Source organism: Carettochelys insculpta, chromosome 3 (genome assembly GCF_033958435.1).
Source record: "Carettochelys insculpta isolate YL-2023 chromosome 3, ASM3395843v1, whole genome shotgun sequence".
Lineage (NCBI taxonomy): Eukaryota > Metazoa > Chordata > Testudines > Carettochelyidae > Carettochelys > Carettochelys insculpta.
Genome location: NC_134139.1, coordinates 3,593,635 through 3,611,773, shown reverse-complemented (window position 1 = coordinate 3,611,773; position 18,139 = coordinate 3,593,635). Strand labels below are relative to the sequence as shown.

At 51.6% G+C, this 18,139-nt stretch overlaps 2 protein-coding genes across 3 annotated transcripts in view; both read right to left on the bottom strand.

The window, feature by feature from the left end:
• RRP36 (ribosomal RNA processing 36) overlaps positions 1-2,622 on the bottom strand; it is a 32,990-nt gene extending 30,368 nt beyond the window's left edge. For both annotated transcript variants that reach the window (XM_074989249.1, XM_074989250.1), the window contains exons 1-2: positions 2,504-2,622; positions 1,328-1,856 (exon numbers count right to left, since the gene is read on the bottom strand). In XM_074989249.1, the coding sequence (XP_074845350.1) occupies positions 1,328-1,793 (466 nt within the window). In that variant the 5' untranslated portion in view covers positions 1,794-1,856; positions 2,504-2,622. The remainder of the gene's footprint in view (positions 1-1,327; positions 1,857-2,503) is intronic.
• Positions 2,623-2,770: 148 nt separating this feature from the next.
• On the bottom strand, positions 2,771-18,096 carry LOC142010123 (neuronal PAS domain-containing protein 4-like). Its single transcript, XM_074988387.1, has 9 exons — positions 18,055-18,096; positions 13,518-13,627; positions 10,594-10,760; positions 9,554-9,690; positions 8,393-8,498; positions 6,364-6,610; positions 5,789-5,898; positions 4,951-5,092; positions 2,771-4,263 (listed from the first exon to the last, which is right to left on the bottom strand). The coding sequence occupies exons 1-9, from the start codon at positions 18,094-18,096 to the stop codon at positions 3,264-3,266; spliced, it is 2,061 nt and encodes a 686-aa protein (XP_074844488.1). The 3' UTR covers positions 2,771-3,263.
• Positions 18,097-18,139: the final 43 nt, after the last annotated feature.

Genomic DNA, 18,139 nt, shown 5'->3' with positions numbered 1-18,139 from the left:
TCTACAATGGGAGACTTCACATACACCACATATCTTCTCAGACATTGGTGGCAGAACCTCAGCCGCCATCCCATGTCTTTGGCAAACTGATTGCTCTCATCTTTCCTCACATGGAAACTAAATAAATGGAGAAATCTGTGAGCTTTCATTCAACAGATATAGCTGAGCTCTAACCAAAGAGCTCAGACAGAAACATAATCCACCTCTGAATCCCAAATTCAACTCGTGAGGTTGGGGAAGAAAGAACAGTGGATTGGGAACTAACACATTCCACATGACTAGCAATCTATTTATTATTGATTAGTTCAGCTCCAACCCACCCTCAGGTCAACGTGAAAACATTTTCTACGGAAAAAGGAAGGAAAAAAAAAAAAAAAAAAAGATGCTCCAGCTGTGTCTACACTAGCCCAAATCTTTGAAATGGCAATTTCGAAGATTACTAATGAGGTGCTGAGATGCATATTCAGTGCCTCATTAGCATGCCGCTGGCCACAGCTCTTCGAAATTGCCGCTTTTCGCAGCGGTTAGCAATAAGGGAATGTCTAAGTTGGCAGGGTCCTTTCAAAAAGGACCCGTCTGGACGAGCCACCCGGCAGCAAAAAGTGGCAATTCTGAAGAGCCGCAGCCGGCGGCATGCTAATGAGACACTGAATATGCATTTCAGCACCTCATTAGTAATCTTCGAAATGGCCATTTGCATGGACATTTCAAATATTTGGGCTAGTGTAGACGTAGCCTCCAAGATTTTGACCCATTTAAAGTGACCCACATTAACAAAGTTTTCAATGCTCTCCTTATGCTACATCCTTAAAGAATCTACAACATTAGAACACAGGTCTTGTTATCCAGCTTAAGGGTTACCTCTTCTGCAGATTTTTACCAAGTTTATAACCATGCCTGTGACAGTTTACTCCACTTACAAGGCTTTGACCTTGCTAGGGAGCAGAGCTGTAACATGCCTATCACGCTGTAACTGGGTTGTAAACTGCTAGTTTGACCAGCTCTGTGCAACTGGATTAGACAGACAGGTCTCTGATTCTGAAGACATCTTAATATGCCACACACCAACCAAAAACCCATCTACATCCTCTATCCCAGCAGCATGGAACACTGTACTTGGCAGTGTGCCAAGCACAAACAGGTTAACATGCAACTGTGCAAACAAAAATACAGCTGAGTGAATGCCCTAAAACATGGTAGCAGTACTTGTGCGACAGGTGCGTATCAAAGACAAAAGCAGGAGTCAGCATGGAAAGAAGATCTGAGAACTGCTGATGGGTGAAACTGAAAGACAGTTTATTAAACACTTCCTATTTTCAGTGTTTACCTCTCTCCATATCACTCTCTGGAACAGTTTTGTTTTCTGAGATCTCTTTGTCCCCAGCACATGGCTCTTCATCACTACTGGCAGAGCTTCCACTATCTGTCTCATCATCATCATTGTCATCCCCAGAGAAGTCTTTTAGATCACTGTAATCGCTATTGCTGTCACTGTCCTCAAAGTCCTCACTGACAGCTCCCTGATCAATGGCACTCTCTCCTTGCAGGAGCCTTGGCTTTTTAGCATCATGATCACATTCCCCAGAAATGCCTGCTTTGCCACTTGAACTTTCCAGTGGCTGTCTCAGGGCCCTGACAAGCTTAGCATCAAGGACAGTGTCTTCAGCGCTTTCTTCCACAGTCTCTCTGGTGGGTGCTTTTCTTTTGCCTTGCATGCCTCTGGATCCTCCTTTTCCAAAGGAGGAAACTTTCTTTCCGAGGCTGTTCCCAGACCTGTCTTGGTATGGCCGCATCACGAGGCTTTCAGTGCTTCAACAAGGTCTTCAACTGCAATAAACAGCCGGTTGTACAGAGGGCTGTTGTAGCCATGCGGTTTGCAGAGTACCAGAGAGGGAAAAGGTGGGATAAGATCATTTATTTCATGGACCAAGTCAATACAAACAATATCTCCCGCCCTTGTCTGACAGGCGGAGTGTACCACAGACCCCACGCCTGCCTTGGGCGCCTGCCAGACGTGTCCCTTTGGGATGCTCCTGCAGGAGGTCTGGCTGCCTCCAGGGATGAGCACAAGATGCACGAGGGGCACTGCCGCGCCCAGTCACCCACACCCACAGCGGGCGGGCTCCATGGCCCTGCGGCGCCCGCACGCAGAAACATGGGCCGGGCGCCACCAACGTTTGGCTTTACCCCCTCCGAGCTGCCCCGTCCATAGGGCAGAGCGGGGCGACGCGCGGCCGAGGGGGCCTGCGGCCGGGAAGAGGCGGTGGCGCTCGCTGCTGCCCGTGCCAGGCCCCTGCTATCCCCGCAGCAGCCCGGGGCGCAGCGCCTGGGTCCGTCCTAGGGCTTTGTCTGGAGCCGTTCTGGGCACCCCCAATCCCGGGCAAACCCGGGGCTGTCGCGTGTGTCGTCCCCCCCCCCGCCCCGGGACAGGAGCCCGCCGACCTCCTCCCGCTCCCGGCGCGCGCCTGCAGCCCGGGGCTCCTCCCAGCCGGCCCAAACTCACCGCGGAGGCGCCCGGCCGCCCCGCACGCTAGCGAGGCTCCACGCGGCAGGACCAGGCCCCGCCTCGCCCCCCGGCAACCGGCCCCAGCCTCGCGCGTCACAGAGCGCCGAGAGCCAGGCAGCTGTGCGCATGCGCGGGGGAGGGGCTTAGGCGCGCGGCGCCACGTTTGGGCGGGAAAGGCGCGAGGGGGCGGCGCTTAGGTGCGCGGCGCGGCGCGGCGCGGCGCGTCCCTCCCCTCAGACAGAGCCGGACGCGGAGCCAGGAGCTCGGGCTTTATTCGCAGCCGGGGCCCGGCGGGCAGCCAGGCCGAGGTGGGCTCCTCCCCTGCCCGGGGCGATGGCCGAAGCCTGTGGGGCGGCCCGAGGATGCCCAGCCCCAGGGCGGAGAGGGTCCGTCGCTGCCCCAGGCCTCGTGGTGCAGCTCAGAGCCGCAGCCGCGGGTGGGAATGTAGCCCCCCCCCGGCCGGTTCCCTGAGGTGCTGCCCCGTTGGGCACCGCGTGTGCCGGCAGTGGGGCCGCGGAGCTGTTGCTGCGCCCTTCCCCGGGCTGCTCTCCGTGGGGCAGAGCTGAGGGCTGCGGGTGTTTTCCTCTCTTCAGCCGCGTCCACGGAGTGCAGGGAGGGACTGACGGACGCTGAGGTGGCGGAGGCCTCCCGCAGCCCGCGCTGCTTCTGGGAGACGGTGCAGAAGCAGGTGCGCGCGCAAAGCAAGGGGAGGGCGGGGGAGGCCGTGGAAGTCGGCTGCCATCGGGCGCACTGAAACTCAGCCCGAGGCCTCCTCATTTCGGTGCGGTGCAGCGGGCTGTCTCGCACCGGTATCCCCGTCCCATAGGGCGTCTGATGTGCAAGACTCAAATGACAAACAGGTAGTCAGAGGCTGGAGGGAGAGCGACTGATCTGGACAGGTGGCTGCTGGAGACGTGGGTAACTGGAATGGAGGGCTCTGTGGCTCGGAGTCGAAAGGCAAGAGATTGGGTGATGACCCCACTCCAGGGGTGGGTGAATTCGGGCCTCCCGTTTCTAGCAGATTGCGTAAGATACTGGTAATGATGTCTCCATCTAAACAAGGTTCTGCTGCGAAAGTTACTGTTCCGGAGTTGCCCCAGTCCTGTCCTGACCCCAACTGGCTGTTGGTGGGTTGCTCAGACCACAGTGAGACATTTGGAGTCTCTGGTTGCACTTGCTTTGTGTACTGAGATAGACTTTCAGCTAGGGAATGGATCTGCTCAGCCAGCACACTTATGGCCCATTTCTCTGTCTCAGAGGACTGGTACGCTGCTGGGGGCATGCCTGGGGACTTCCCTCCTACAGGAACTGGACAAGCATCAATAGAAGGGCTGCTACCAGGAGAAAAGGGAACCTCTGGGGAACAGAGTACACAAGGATTGGAAAAGGGATGTCCGCAAAGTGACTTGTAAACACTGAAGGGGCAGGACAGATGCTTCTGCTCAGCAGGTAGGATAGGGTCCCCAGCCTCCTGGGAAGGTAACCCAGCCCCCAAAATGGGAGTAGGGAAAGAGGAGATGGATGGCAGTTGTAGGGAAGCTGGCAGCATCTCCTCTTGCTGGCCATTAGGGAGCTGGCAGGGACTACAGTTGAATGGTGCCTGGTTATGTATTGCTGTCTCTTGTGGAAAGGAATTTAGTATTCTTGGCAGAGTTTTGTGCTCTTTTTCTCTGGCATATTGTCTTGGACTCAGGGCTACTGCTGAGATGGCTTTGTGCCATGGATTCTGGCCCTGGAGATACTGAGCTTCTTGCTCACTGTAAATAACAAAAAAAAAAAAAAAAAAAAAAAAGTGTCAGACTGAAACAAGCAATGGAAGAGACCTCCGTATTTAAAAGCAGCCTGAAGGGGGTCAGCAAGGTCCTATGGCCATGTGGGTCAGAAGTCTTAAACACCCACCTCTTGGTGAAGCACCAATCCCTGTGGATACAGAGTCTGTCCCTCCAGGATTCTGGTGGCATAGCATCAGCTTCCCAAAAGTTTACCCAGACAAGAGGAGCTTCCAGGACAAGTTAATGACCTCTGCCCTCAGAAACCCCTCTAGCTGGCAGCCATCACTATAAGGACCGCAATGTCAAAACAACATTACTGGTGCTGATTTTTGGCCTGTAGTGGCCACTGTGTTTAACCTTATTTCTGTCAAGCTCCTGTGCTCCGCCCTCCATCCACAACTCTCCTCCACCTAGCTGACCTTTGCCCTTTTCCCATTATCCCATGCTCACCAGAAAGATTAAATTAATGGTATCTGGTGATCATCTTCTGTCTGACACAATGACGTTAATCTGATTTCCACTGCCCTCATCATGCTCAATTTGCAGGCTCTATAAGGCAAGTTTTGGTTCTGCTCTATGTTCTATTAAGTGTCCAGCACACTGAGCCTTAATCAAATGGGTGGCTGGCAGTATCTCCTTCGGGAACAGCTTAGGCAGGACTAGAGGCTGTACCTGAGGCAGAAGTTGTTGCAGCTGATGATCTCGCTTCCTCGCTCATATTCCTTTGATGCTATTATTTGCATCCATGACCAGCTCAGGTCCTTGCAGAGCAGGCGAACTATTAAGTGTTGATTGCACTTCTGTGTGTCACATACTGAAATCACAAACACACAGTGACTGGTACACAGCACTAAGTAATATGGTAGTCCATCAATCCAATGATGACAATATACAGCACTACACACGGCAGTACACACAGGTGGCAATATGCAACACCACGTCCTGTTCCCCTGACAAGATTACAGGCCTCATGTCATCCCACTGCATGGGAATGCTGAGAACAGAGCCAACAGACAGTGTTTCTGGTTACTTGATGAGGAGCTTAATTTGCTCTAAGAGATGAGCCCTTACCAGCATGTGTCAAGTTATGTTGTTATTGCTTAGGGCAGTGGAACACAGACAAGCCTAGGTATGGTGAAGATAGGCACAGTACGCACACTCATTTTATGAGCAGGGCAAACTGCTGGCCCAGAACCCAATGATTTTAGAGTTATTAGGCATTTGATCTGTGACCTCTTTTCCCACTTGCAACCACTCTTGCTAGGCAGTTGCTCCTTCCTTAGCTTCTTTCTGGTTAGTATCACAGAGGTGGATTTTTTAAGAAGAATTTAATGGCAAAGTGCAGTGGCCTTTCTGACTGGCTCAGAGTGCTTCATGCACAGTGGAAGGTGCATGAAGATTTGATCTGTGTTAGTTTTTGTAACATGAAAAGGGCAAACTCTGCTGTTTTGCAGAACCTGCTAAAGTATCTCACACACAGAGTTGTCCCCAGTCTGAGCTTGGCACTCACTTAGGCTCTCATGTTGGGCAGCTGCTGCAGGAACATCTGTAGGGTGTAGAAGGCTGTACCAAGACTGACCAATCAGCTCCTCCCGCCGATAGCCAAGATGGTAAATGACGCTGTGGAAGAACAGAAAGGAACAGCATTTGAGTCAACACATACACATTTCTTGGAGATGCTTCTCATCTGAGGAAGGAACAGGTAGAGTGTGTTAAGGGGAAAGGACAGGCTCTCTGATGTGAGGATAAAGTGAAAGAGGTGGGGAAAACTTGCCCACTCTCAGATGTTTTGGACACAGGCATTATTTGTTCCTTTTCTTGTTTCTGATGGGAGGAAGAAGCAATAGACAACTCTCCCCAATGATAGTGAGTTAAGGGGAGAAGCATGCAGGAGTGTGGGGTGTCTGCCCTTGCCGTGCTTGTTTGTGTGATGGGCTGGGAGCGTGCATCCCCGTGAGATGGTCTCCAGCACTCTGAAGAGCGGATTGTGGCAACCGCTAATGCTCTGGAGTGCAAGTATAATCTGAACTCTAATGCTCTCCCTGGGATTCAGTCAAGACCATGGTAAGAGAAGCCACCCCTTACCTCTCTGTGACATCAGTGATCTTCATATCCAAGGTGTGCTGGGTCTGGAATGGGGCATCATAAGAAATGCCACCCCCATAGTCGGACAGTTGTGCAATAGGCGTGCAGAAGCCAACAAATGTTAAGATGGAGGAAGAGGTCATCCCATGCAGAGTGAGAAATCTGCCCTTCACAGCCACAGCCCGGTTTCCTCCATATCGCAGTCGAAAGGACCTGGATGTGCGCATTTCACTGACAAACACAATTTCTGCAGCAACAAAAAGTCATTGTGTAAATTGGCAGCATCATCGTCTAGAAACTGAGCAGTTGCTAGATAGATGAGACAAACTTCTTGGTCTGTGTCTACCTCTAGAGAGGAAACTGCCCAATATACCATACTGACTTCACAGTGGGGGAACTTGGGGTGGAAACCCTAGCAATCTCTCCTGGAGAAGTTACTCACTGGAGCAGGAGACTGAATCAGGCATCATTGTAGCACACATTTCAGTGATGTGCAGGCTAGATGCACTGCCTGACTCAGTGAGTGCTCATATGGGATGAACCTTGGATAAGACATGAAAGGAGGGATTCCTGTCCTCTCCCTCCTTAGGTAGGAGTGTGAGCTGTGCATTCAGCCTAACCTCTATGTGAAAGCAGTTTAGAAATGGTGCTGATCCCAGGGATCATATAGGAGTCTCTCGGGCATTTCCCAGTGACTTATGGGAGTGTGATACCTCCTTTCAAAATTATCCAAGGCAACCATGAAAAGTACCCCAACAAGAGGTCTGAAATCACCAACAAGGCACTCTAAATGGAGGGAGTACTTTTATTGTGAGTTAAGTAACCAAAAGGAAGTGCAATTGAAATGGGTTAGATCAGCCCTTAATGTGGGTATTCTGTGAAAGTGCAAGGATTTTAAAAGCAAATTGACAGGGATAGACTCACTAAGCCAGGGATCAGCAACCTGCCACTCTTGAAGGAGCCACTTGCGACTCTGAGAGCTGCTACCACAGACTCCTCTTGTGGCTCCAGAGGCTGCCGCTGCTTAAACAAAAATCTAAATTCAGTTGCCCACCGTTGAGCCAACTGAATTTAGTTTTGTTTGTTTGTTTAAGCAGTGGCAGCTGGAACTGCTCAGCAGTCAGCTGTGGAAGGGAGCCTGGAAGTGAAAGCTGGCTGGGCTGGGAAGGGAGCCACCCAACATGGGCAGAAGTCTAAGCCAGCAGGAGAGCTGCGGGGAGGGTGTCTGAGCCTACCCCTGCCAGAGCCACACAACTGCACCAAGAAGGAAGAGGAGACAGTGCAGAGAGGCAGCTGTGTCCTCTGCAAAACTGCACTCTGAGGCAAGTTAAGCCTGAGGTCTGGGGTGGGGGGGAGTTGGGGCTCAGAGGGGTTAAGTGTAGGGGTGGGGGAAGGAGGTTGGAGTTCGGGGTGGGAGGGTTAAGCCTGGGGATGGGAGGTGGGTTTGCTGGATGGGGGAGTAAAGCCTGGGGATAAGGGTCAGATTTGGGAGCCGAGGCGGGTAAAGCCTGGAGATGTGGGTAATAGCTTTCTAACTGGTACAAATCATTGCGTGTGCGTGCACTGTGCTTAAAATAAGGGTGATAGAAAGCACAGTTTGACATTATTCATTAAGGACTGTCTGGTAGTCACGTGCATTGCAGCTCTTGAAGGACTGATTTTGTAACTGAATTTGAAAAAATGGCTCTTCTCACTATTTTGGTTGCAGACCCCTGCACTAAGCCAAATGGATTCTAGTTCAAGGGTGGACAAACCCCAGTATCCTTGGGAGATAAAATGTACTTGGTGCCTGCAACCTTCAGTCTAGCATCTCCAAGCGTGAGTGTCAATCATTTGGATTGGTTTATCTTTTTAAAGCCTGTCCTTCAGAAGGTTACTTTTTTCTTATGCATAGGTCAGCAGAGCACAGGCTGGTGCATGGACTAAGCCCATCATGCAGCCCTATGTACACTCCTGCCTTGAGCCCCACAAAGAGCTCAGCTATCATCCATGCCATGTATATCCTATTTTGAGTCCTGCTTGTCCTTACCAGTGCCTGGCTGCTCCTGAGCAGAGTGTAGCTTCTCCTGTACAGCCTCATGTGATGAGCCATCTAGGAGGTCAAAGATTGAGTCTCCTTGGGCTAGCAGCTCCACCTGGTAGGAGAGCAGAAAGAAACTTTAGTAGTACAGACACAGACTGGTGCCCTTATTTATGTGTCATTGCATCTAAATACCACAATACCATGTCACAGTCAAGATTGGAACTCTAGAGCTCCTGTCTCCCTCTTCCATTCTGGTGCCACTAGACCATGGGGCAGTGTGTTTTTGAATGTGCCCTGTAAAAAATGTATCTCAATGGGAAGCTATTTCAAGACTTCATGTGAGAGAGAATCAGAGCATGAAACAGACTTTCAGCAGTAGAGAAAGTTTAATGTTAACAATGTCCCTAATGCATATGCTACAAAGCAAGTTTCCATTAAAAACAAAACCAGGGTCCTCTAACCAACACAGGTGAGAGACAACTGCAGCTGACCTTGAGAAATGGAACAGGGAGAAGAGATGAGACAGGTATTTCCTTTATGAATGAGAGAGGAGTGAATGACTGCTGAGTTCACGTGCATAGCCTTTAACTCATTCATTCCTTACCTCACCTTCATCTCCCACTCCTAGTATTAAAACTAGGGAGCCATGCAGAAATCAGTGCAAATAGATCAGCTGAATGTATAAAGAAAGCCTGATAGCAGCTGAGTAGAAGCTCAGGAGCAGTCACCACACCTATGCAGCAGACAAAGGTGCCCCATCAATGCATGTTCATAAGCAAAAATGCCTGCTATCAAAGTCCTTGGCTTTAGCCATTTGCAGCTTGCAAGGATGACGGGGATGAGAGCTGGGGCAGGCAACAGAGCCCAGATGGAGAGAGAGCAGAGCCATGGGTGCCTAGCACCTGTAACTATGTGGATTGTCCCTGTCAGCATAACTGTGCTGTGAGTCAGTTAGCAATCATCGTGGCTAGGCCTGGCCTGGGTTCTCACCCACCTAAGTCAGCCCATGATAAAAGCCACACCAGTTGTGGTGTCCTGGTATGTGGTGTGGCACTGCACGTGAACAGTATCAGCTTGTAACAGGAGCAGCCACCCCCACAGGCTGTAGCTCTGGGGAGTGAGAACAGAGTGGGCTGGGGCCTTCTACCTGCAGCAATGTGAGCTTACCACAGAGAAGCCCAGCAGATGGGCCACGTTCTCAGAGATGTAGGCCAGTTTACCATCTGCAGAGAGAGCAATAATGAACCCTGGCAGTGAGGACAGCAGTTCCAGATGTGTCGTTGCAGGAGCACATTCAGATGAGTCTGAAAAACCAAAAGAGCAAGAAAGAACTTCTACAGCTGCTCCTGAGTGAGAGGGGCAAGAACATCAACGCGCCAAGAGAAAGGTGCCGTCTGCTGGGGTTGGCAAGGGAGCTCCATTCCCTTCAGGCCTTTTGCCAGAGTTGTGTCACTTTCCACTACAGTTATGCCCAGAGGCTCCAGTCAGCGTCAGCGCCTTGTAGGCCTCGGTACTGAACATGTACTCAGAGTCAGATGCAGTCCCTGCCCTAACAACACAAAGAGTGGGTTTAACACAAACAGGGAAGTACAGGTAACAAGAATGACGGTGATGGAAGCACTGCTGATGGTGTGACTCTCCTGAGTGCCTCCACTTCCCATGAGGCTGCTGTCAGCGGTCAGACCCCCTCAGGCTTCAGAAACCTTTCCTGACATTCCACCTACCTTTCCTAACATTTACAGCCTTGCAATGCTTGTGGCTGTTACCCCTGGGCTTTTGCTGCACTTGTCTGAAGAAAGCCACTCTCACACAGGGAACTTTTCAGGAAGGGCAGGGGTCAGAACTGAATGTGCTATGCTTGGTACAGTGGTGCCAGAGCACGGGGCCCTGTCATCTTGCTTGCTCTGCAGTGAGGTGATGACTGCAACCACAGCCCTTGGGGAGCAGGACGTGGGAACCAGAAAGATGTTTGGTAAGGTGTGTGCCATCATTTGTGGGAGCAATCTCCATGTCCAGAGTATGATAGGGGCAAAAGTTGTTAGGCACAGTACAGCTCTGCCTGTGTGAAGCAGGTATGAGATGTAATGAAGCGGGAGACTTTGGGAGCTAGAGATCAGGTCTGCAACCAGCTTGGGGTGCAGGAACTCATCAGCTGGAGCTATTTCTGCCTGGCTGTGAATAGGATAGCAGCAGGGTTGGCTGTTTACCTGAAGGGAAGATTTTTGCCCCACGGATGTGGAGACAGACCAAAGCCATGGTGTGTAGGTATGAGATTCGCTCCTTGTCCTGTGCTGAGATGGGCAGCAGGGAGCGCAGGGTCTGCAGCTCAGCATTGATCTGATCCCGACGAGCCTTAGAGGCACCCTTTGTTGACCTGGGGAAGGGAAAAGGTGCAATTCATTTGTTTCCCATAGCAGATGTTACTGTACCTGAGCTGCGTCTACACGTGCACGCTACTTCGAAGTAGCGGCACCAACTTCGAAATAGCGCCCGTCGCGTCTACACGCGTCAGGCGCTATTTCGAAGTTAACTTCGACGTTAGGCGGCGAGACATCGAAGTCGCTAACCTCATGAGGAGATAGGAATAGCGCCCTACTTCGACGTTGAACGTCGAAGTAGGGACCGTGTAGACGATCCGCGTCCCGCAATGTCGAAATTGCTGGGTCCTCCATGGCGGCCATCAGCTGGGGGGTTGAGAGATGCTCTCTCTCCAGCCCCTGCGGGGCTCTATGGTCACCGTGGGCAGCAGCCCTTAGCCCAGGGCTTCTGGCTGCTTCTGCGGCAGCTGGGGATCTATGCTGCAGGCACAGGGTCTGCAACCAGTTGTCAGCTCTGTGGATCTTGTGTTGTTTAGTGCAACTGTGTCTGGGAGGGGCCCTTTAAGGGAGCGGCTTGCTGTTGAGTCCACCCTGTGACCCTGTCTGCAGCTGTGCCTGGCATCCCTATTTCGATGTGTGCTACTTTGACGTGTAGACGTTCCCTCGCTGCACCTATTTCGATGTTGGGCTGAGCAACGTCGAAGTTGAACATCGACGTTGCTGGCCCTGGAGGACGTGTAGACGTTATTCATCGAAATAGACTATTTCGATGTCGCAACATCGAAATAAGCTATTTCGATGTTGGCTGCACGTGTAGACGTAGCCCTGGAGAGGAAAATTGTAGCAGTTCCATTACATGACATCCATAAAAAGCCATCAAGTGATGGGGACATCTGCACCATGTTGGACTTGGACATTCCAGATAAAACACACAATCCCACATTCTGAGTACCTGATATGCACACAAGACAGGGAATTCTAAGCCATTGTTCCCATGGCAACTGTAAGCTTTAGCTCAGGGCAGATAACAGGACAAAGCATCAGGTTGCACAAGGGATCTCTTCTGTTGTAACCAACTCTGGTTCCAGGCTTCTACCAACTCAGAACTTTTAATGCAACAACTCTGATTTTTTTTGCATTTAATGCAGAGCAAATTATGAGAAGTCACTTGATGATAGGCAAGTACCATGGACCTTTCCAGAGCATGTCCCCCTGAGCCTATCACCTTCCCAGAGGTGGGCGCTGTCACAAGTGGCCACGAGGTGGCACCCCAGCCACACACAGTCTTAGAACCACATGAAGGCTCCAGATAGAACAGGAGGCAGGGAAAGCAGGCTCAAGGAAATGAGAGCTCAGAGGCAAAGGGTCTGAACCAGTAAAAGCAGGAAGGGCAGCAGCCACTCCTGGGAGCTTTTCTGCAAGTTCCCTGCTCTCTGGGCACACAATGTTGCCTGCACTGCTGGCACAGCATATGCCCTTAGGCATGACTTTATCTTCCTGCAGAATATTGGGCTCCAACCATATCACCACATCACTAATGGGGCATGTAATGCAGTCGCCCTTGCAGCACATATGCCTTGCTGTGCATTTCAGCTCATGTCCTCAGATCTGTGTAGTTCTGCTGCAGCAGAAAAAGCAGTTGCTTTACAAAAACATTTGAACAGTCTGAGCCCTGGAACATTGTTATGAACTATGGACTCCCATTCACTGGGACACCCACTGAGTACCTGGCCCCAGTACAATTTAGGTATACTCAGTGCAGGCCAGTTTGCCTCATGATTCAGATCCCTACACCACCTCTCGCTCAATGGAGAAAAGTGCTAACCCTAATCTGTATCAGAAAAAGTTTGCTGTTATATCACTGTTCCTGGCATACTGTCCTAACGTCTCTTGGCAAAAGGTTTTTGCCACATAGCCTCGTCCAGTTCACAAAGTAAAGTGAGATATCCCAGTCAAAGGAGTTTTATGCTACTGTGTCTCACCAGGGCTTTGCCCAGCTTAAAAATGTTGCCACAAAAAATCCGACCCCTAAGCACCACTGGTGAGCTAGCAAAAGCTTCTACTGTAGTCCTGTCCAAAGAGGAGTGTGGTTCAGGGGAAACCAGCTTGCAGAGATGCTCTCTGGTCAAACCTGTATGGCTACAGCTGAACACAGAGGGACAATACAGTTGGCACAATATCCTGGAGAAGCAAGCAGGAGATTGGAGGGAATTGTGTCCCTCATCCCCAGCATACAATGAAGCTGGCATTGTTCTAGGAATAGAAAGAGCCCTGTGCTGCCACAGGACCTGTGTCATAAATAGTTCGATAGTTCTTCCCTCTCCATGTGGGTGTGACAGAAATGAGAAAGAGCCGTCTGCAACCTGGGAAAAGAGACCAAGCTACCAGACCTCCCTAAAGACACTGAAGGTGGAGGACGCTGGGACCAGTCACAAAACTAATGTCCTTTAACCCATGGAGAGCCAATCTCCAGTCCATGGCTCCTATTTGTCTCTAGAGACCCCTTGCTGCTCATTCTAAACCCTCCTTTGCCTAACTGCCAACACCCTAGTTCTCAGCTACACAAGCTGAGATACAGTCAGGGCCTCATTTCATAGCCCCAAACTCTCTCCAGCCCTTCACTCATGTCCCCCTGTCTCAGGGGGGCTAAGGAGCAGGGCAGGGAGGAGGCAGCTGGCCCACGGTGACACCCTTTGATTCTAGAGGGTCAGAGAGTGCAGAAAAGAGCACCAACATCTGGACCTGCAGCATATAATGATACAACATGCCCAGCCCCAGCCATGGAGAGAAGAGGGAGCAGAATGGTATCTAACCTGAATGGCTTTGGTGCACTGGCCTGTATCCCACGCTTCCCTCGTGGGTGGCTCATCTCCTTCCTCAGCGGCCTGCTGCAGTGGTCACAGAAGATGGTCATTGTCCTGGCCTGCATGAAGACATGGGCACATCAGAGGGGTAGGGCTTGGGGACAGTCTGTTGCCTTTGGAGAACAGCACTGGGGCGAGCAGCAGACGTGATGCTGTTGCGGGTAAGGAGCAGCCATTTTTTGGTTCCTTTCCCTAAACCCGTCTCTCAGATGGAAGGGGGCAACAGCAGGAGACGTTCCCCCCCCACAAAAGCTGGCCCAGACTTGGCCATGCTGTTAGGGAGTCACTGGCACACGAGCTCCCCATGGGTGAAGAGAGAGGCCTAGGTTCTGGCATGATCCCATGGGATGAGCAGAGGCAGGGTCTCTGCACATGTAACTGGGTCTCAGAGCCTGACTCATGGGATGTATGAATGGGGCAAAGCACCTCTTACCTCTTTCCCCTCTGGCTCAGTCTGAACCTCCTGACCCCTCCTGCACTGGCCCTCCTTTTGTAGCCCCCTTCCTGGGGCGAATGGTGGGGGGGCCCAAGCCAGGCCAAACAGGATAAAATTACCTCTTGTGACGCAATTCTAAACAGATCTGGGCTATTTTTAGAAGGCAGATTTCTAAAAATAACCCTCTACAGCCTGGCTGCAATCTGATAGGGGAAGCAATAAAAGGAAGCCTGGCTCTTTAAAACAAACCTGTCAGCCCAGCAGGAGAGAGGGGGGTGCAGGGGAAGAGAGCAATCAGTCGCCCTACACCCCCTGCTGTCGTGGCATGACGAAGGCATTGGGGGCAGTCATCCCTGTCATCTGGCTCATCTAGGTAAAAACGAACATAAGGGCCAAGCTGGGCCCAGCATCAGTTCAGCCCAACACACTTGAAATGTGTTCTTTTGGCACAATGTGCGAGACATGCTCAGCCTCACCAGGGCTGTTGTGGGAGCAGAGCTTGGCTGCCAGCTGCTGCCCCCGTGTAGGGTTTAATATGACTGTCCCTTGCTGTTCCCACCCTGCAGTGCAAGGCTGTCCCCTCTCTCCCAGTGCGTGTAGATTTTCTTCCTATGTCTCTCCCACTTGGGAACTTGCAGGAGCTGCATCATCTCATGCTGAAGAATTGACATGTGACTGGAGCTCTGTTGGCTTTAACTCCCCTTGTGGGTTGGCACTCACCCTCTCCCCAATGGAGAATGGATCTGCCACTGATAGCAACTTGGTCTCGTCCAATGATCTCAGAGGCCAAGACAGCTCAGAAATGTGCCCGAGCGTGGGCTGTCTAATGCCAGCTTTGCTCTGGGGCACCGCCCAGGGCAGAGGAGACAAGCTCATACACCCCATCATCTACAACGCATACCCTGGGACACCAAATAGCTAGTGCCAGCTGAAAGCAGGGGGCTCAAGTTGGCACGCAAAGACACCGCTCTGAACCAGTTTGTGGCAGAGAATGAATGTGATAAGTGTTTGACTCTTGGCATCCACTACCTTGTACCCAAACCCAGCTCTGCCCTTGCTGGATGCTCGCAAAGGGCACTGACCCATAGTCCAGCGGCCTGGGAGGTTTGAGGCGCTGATAGACACACTAGTGTACCTCCCCGTTTGCAGAGGAGAGGGCACTGGAGCCTGTAAGACGAGACTTATTAGAGCAGGTGAAAGACACTGATTGCCAGCACCACCAACAGCCTGTGCCATGCTATGGCTGTTGATCAGGTAATTCACAGCCTGGAACTTCCCACCTTGAGTGTGGCACATTGTTACAATTCCCTGGTGCACCATGCCAGGGCTTAGGGTGCGAAGAGAAGGATGAGCCTAAATTCAGCTAATTACAAGGGCATGTGCCTGAGTTGAAATCTGGCTAGGACACCCCGACTAACTCGCCCCACTTAGAAAAGTGCCATGAGATTGTAACGTGTCACTAGGCATGCTCAGGGCCTCTGCTTTGTATGTGCTAGGAAGGACAACAGCAATCCTGCAGCTGTCGGCAGCGCTGGCTACAGGGAAGTCTTGGAGTCACCATCCCCTGGATTTCCCCTAGGGTACTGAACCAGTCCTACCAGGCTGGATGAGGGAGAGCTGGTCATATCAGAGCCCAAAGTTACCAGGGGGCATTTGAGAAGCAGTGACCTGTATTAGAAAGCCAGCACGGCTCTGGTATTTTTGAGGCACCTGTTGCCATGGTACCCACCATACCTTAGAGAGGTAAAGACCTACCCTGATAATTACCTTCTCTGAAGCAAGCTGGGCAACGTGAAGTGGAGGTGGGCTGGGGGCCAGGGGAGGGGAAGAAAGGGATTGCAAGCCAGGCCCCATGTACGCAATAATACAATGGAACTAAATCCCACAGCAATTAACTATTGCCAAGAACCATCCCACTTAAAGTCCCCTTTCTTGTAATGCCAGGGTAGAGGGGAGATGGGAGATGTATTTGTGGTGGAGGCGTTTTTCTGTGCATTGGAGGAGGTCAGCTCCCCTCCCCAGGCCCGACCTGGCCTCTTCTGCTGTTGAGGCACTGAGCTCTGAGCCTCCTTCCCACCCAGTGTCCAGAACGGTGACTGTAGGACCAGCTCCAGGGGCTCATCTCCTCAGCTGTGTACACTGCAGTAACTGTGCTGTTCTCCAGGCAGCCATGGCATCTGGGCCACCCTGTGCCCTGGCTTCATGCCAGACCTCAGCTCTGACTGCTGCTTCATGGAGCACATGCTGGAATCTAGCTGACTCTTCAGGGAGCAGCTGGGCAATAGGGGCAGGGAGGTCCTAGCAGGGCAGGGAGATGGGAAGCAAAACACCAGCCGCTAATGTAGAGAACCAGGGACTCCAGGTTGGAATGCTGAACTGGGGGACTTCTTAGGGGAACGTTGTTTTTCCCACAGAGGGTGACTGAGCCACTTGGGCCTCAGGTGAAATGCACTGCAAGTTCACACCTCATTGCTGCGCTCTCAGGCTCCCTGCACATGCAGGCAGGCAGTTTGGCAGCAATTACAACTCAAGTCACTTTCACGAGGTTCTGCTTCCAATCATAAGAGCTAGAAACTTTTGTTTAAAATAGAAACATTCTGGAGACCAAAACTGCAGGAACTCACTCCAGCCCTGGCCTTTCGAAACAGACCCCTCAGACTGCTTGGAGCCAGGATGAAAGGGGAATGGCAGGACCAGAGCCGGATTGTTCCTATCATGAAGGAGGCATCAGTGCTCGGTGCAATCAAATGTCAGGGTCTCTTGTGATGGGTCCTTCTTTCCCTGCAGTTGATTTCACAGCTCCCTAGCAGCCAGTCACTCCTGTAAAGGCCACTCTTCTGTGCTCTCATTCCTAGTTACTCCTTTCTCCCACCCCCCTCCTGACCAGTTTCTCCCTGTCCTTACCAGCTGGAGCCTTTATGTGACTTATCACATCCCCCTTCCATGCCAGCCTCTTCTGGAAAGCCAGCATCACTTCCTCCCTCCATGACAAGACAGCCCTTATGCATCTGGCAACAACTGCAGGCAGCCAGCACCAGTATCTACAAGAATGCCTGTGTCTCAGTTTGATGGAGCCCCCATGGGAAGGCCACTTTATGGGCAGATGCAGAAAGCACCTGCAGGGGGAGGAGCAGTGAACTACCCCAAGGGTAAATAGAGGAGACAGGAGAGGGAATGGAAGTGACCAGGGAAGGAAGGGAGAGCAGCAGACAGGATGGGAAGAACTGCACCTGCTTGACAGCCCCTAACGGACTCTGACAAAGCAACTGGGACCCAATGTGCTGTTGGTGAGGATGTCAGGTTAGTGTCTCCCATGGTGCTTCCTTAGAACCAGACCCAAAGCATTACCATCACACACTGTATTGCACCGGCTTAGCAAGATACTTTGAAAGACCTGGTTCCACCCTCCTTTTCTCTCCCACACAGGATGCACCATCTACATCAACACCCCACTTCTGAAAGGCATCCCACCAGGCTTTGCATTCAGTTGTCAGTACAGGATACTGGCCCCCTTCCATTGCACCTTGCTTTATCCTGGATCTGCCCCCCAAGTTCTGTCAGATGTGTGGTATCCATATCTCCATAGGGGGAACTGCAGAATCTGGTATTTCATCCCACAGAGCACTGTGGCTTCAGCCATGTCTTCACACCAGCAGTTGGCTTGGTGGGATCTTTACAGGTTTCAGGGCCGGAAGACAATCACTAGATTCTTTGAGTCTGCTCACCTACTTAACACAAGCCAGAAAAATCCCCATTCCTAAAATGCCAGCAAGGATGTAGGGGAGGGAGATGCATTGGGAGTGAGGGGCATCACATCTATTTAAAAAGGGCAAGTGATGGAGAATTTAGAGGTGTCTTCCGCAGCTGCCCTAATGGTTCATGACTTCAATAATCCTCTCCAGCTTTGGCTCCAAGCCCCTGAAACTGGAGCATCAGTCCTTTTGCTCACTGCCTCACAAATGAGAGCTACTGGACCTCTCTGTTCAGACAGAGTAGCGTCCAGTCCCCTGGACATACCCTCCCCAGAGCTGGAAATCTAATCCAGGATACTTGTGCACTGCCCCCCACGCAGCTGTCCGACTTCTCCATCATTCCCGGTTTGCTTTTCCTCCAGCCCAGCTAATAGGACTGCTCC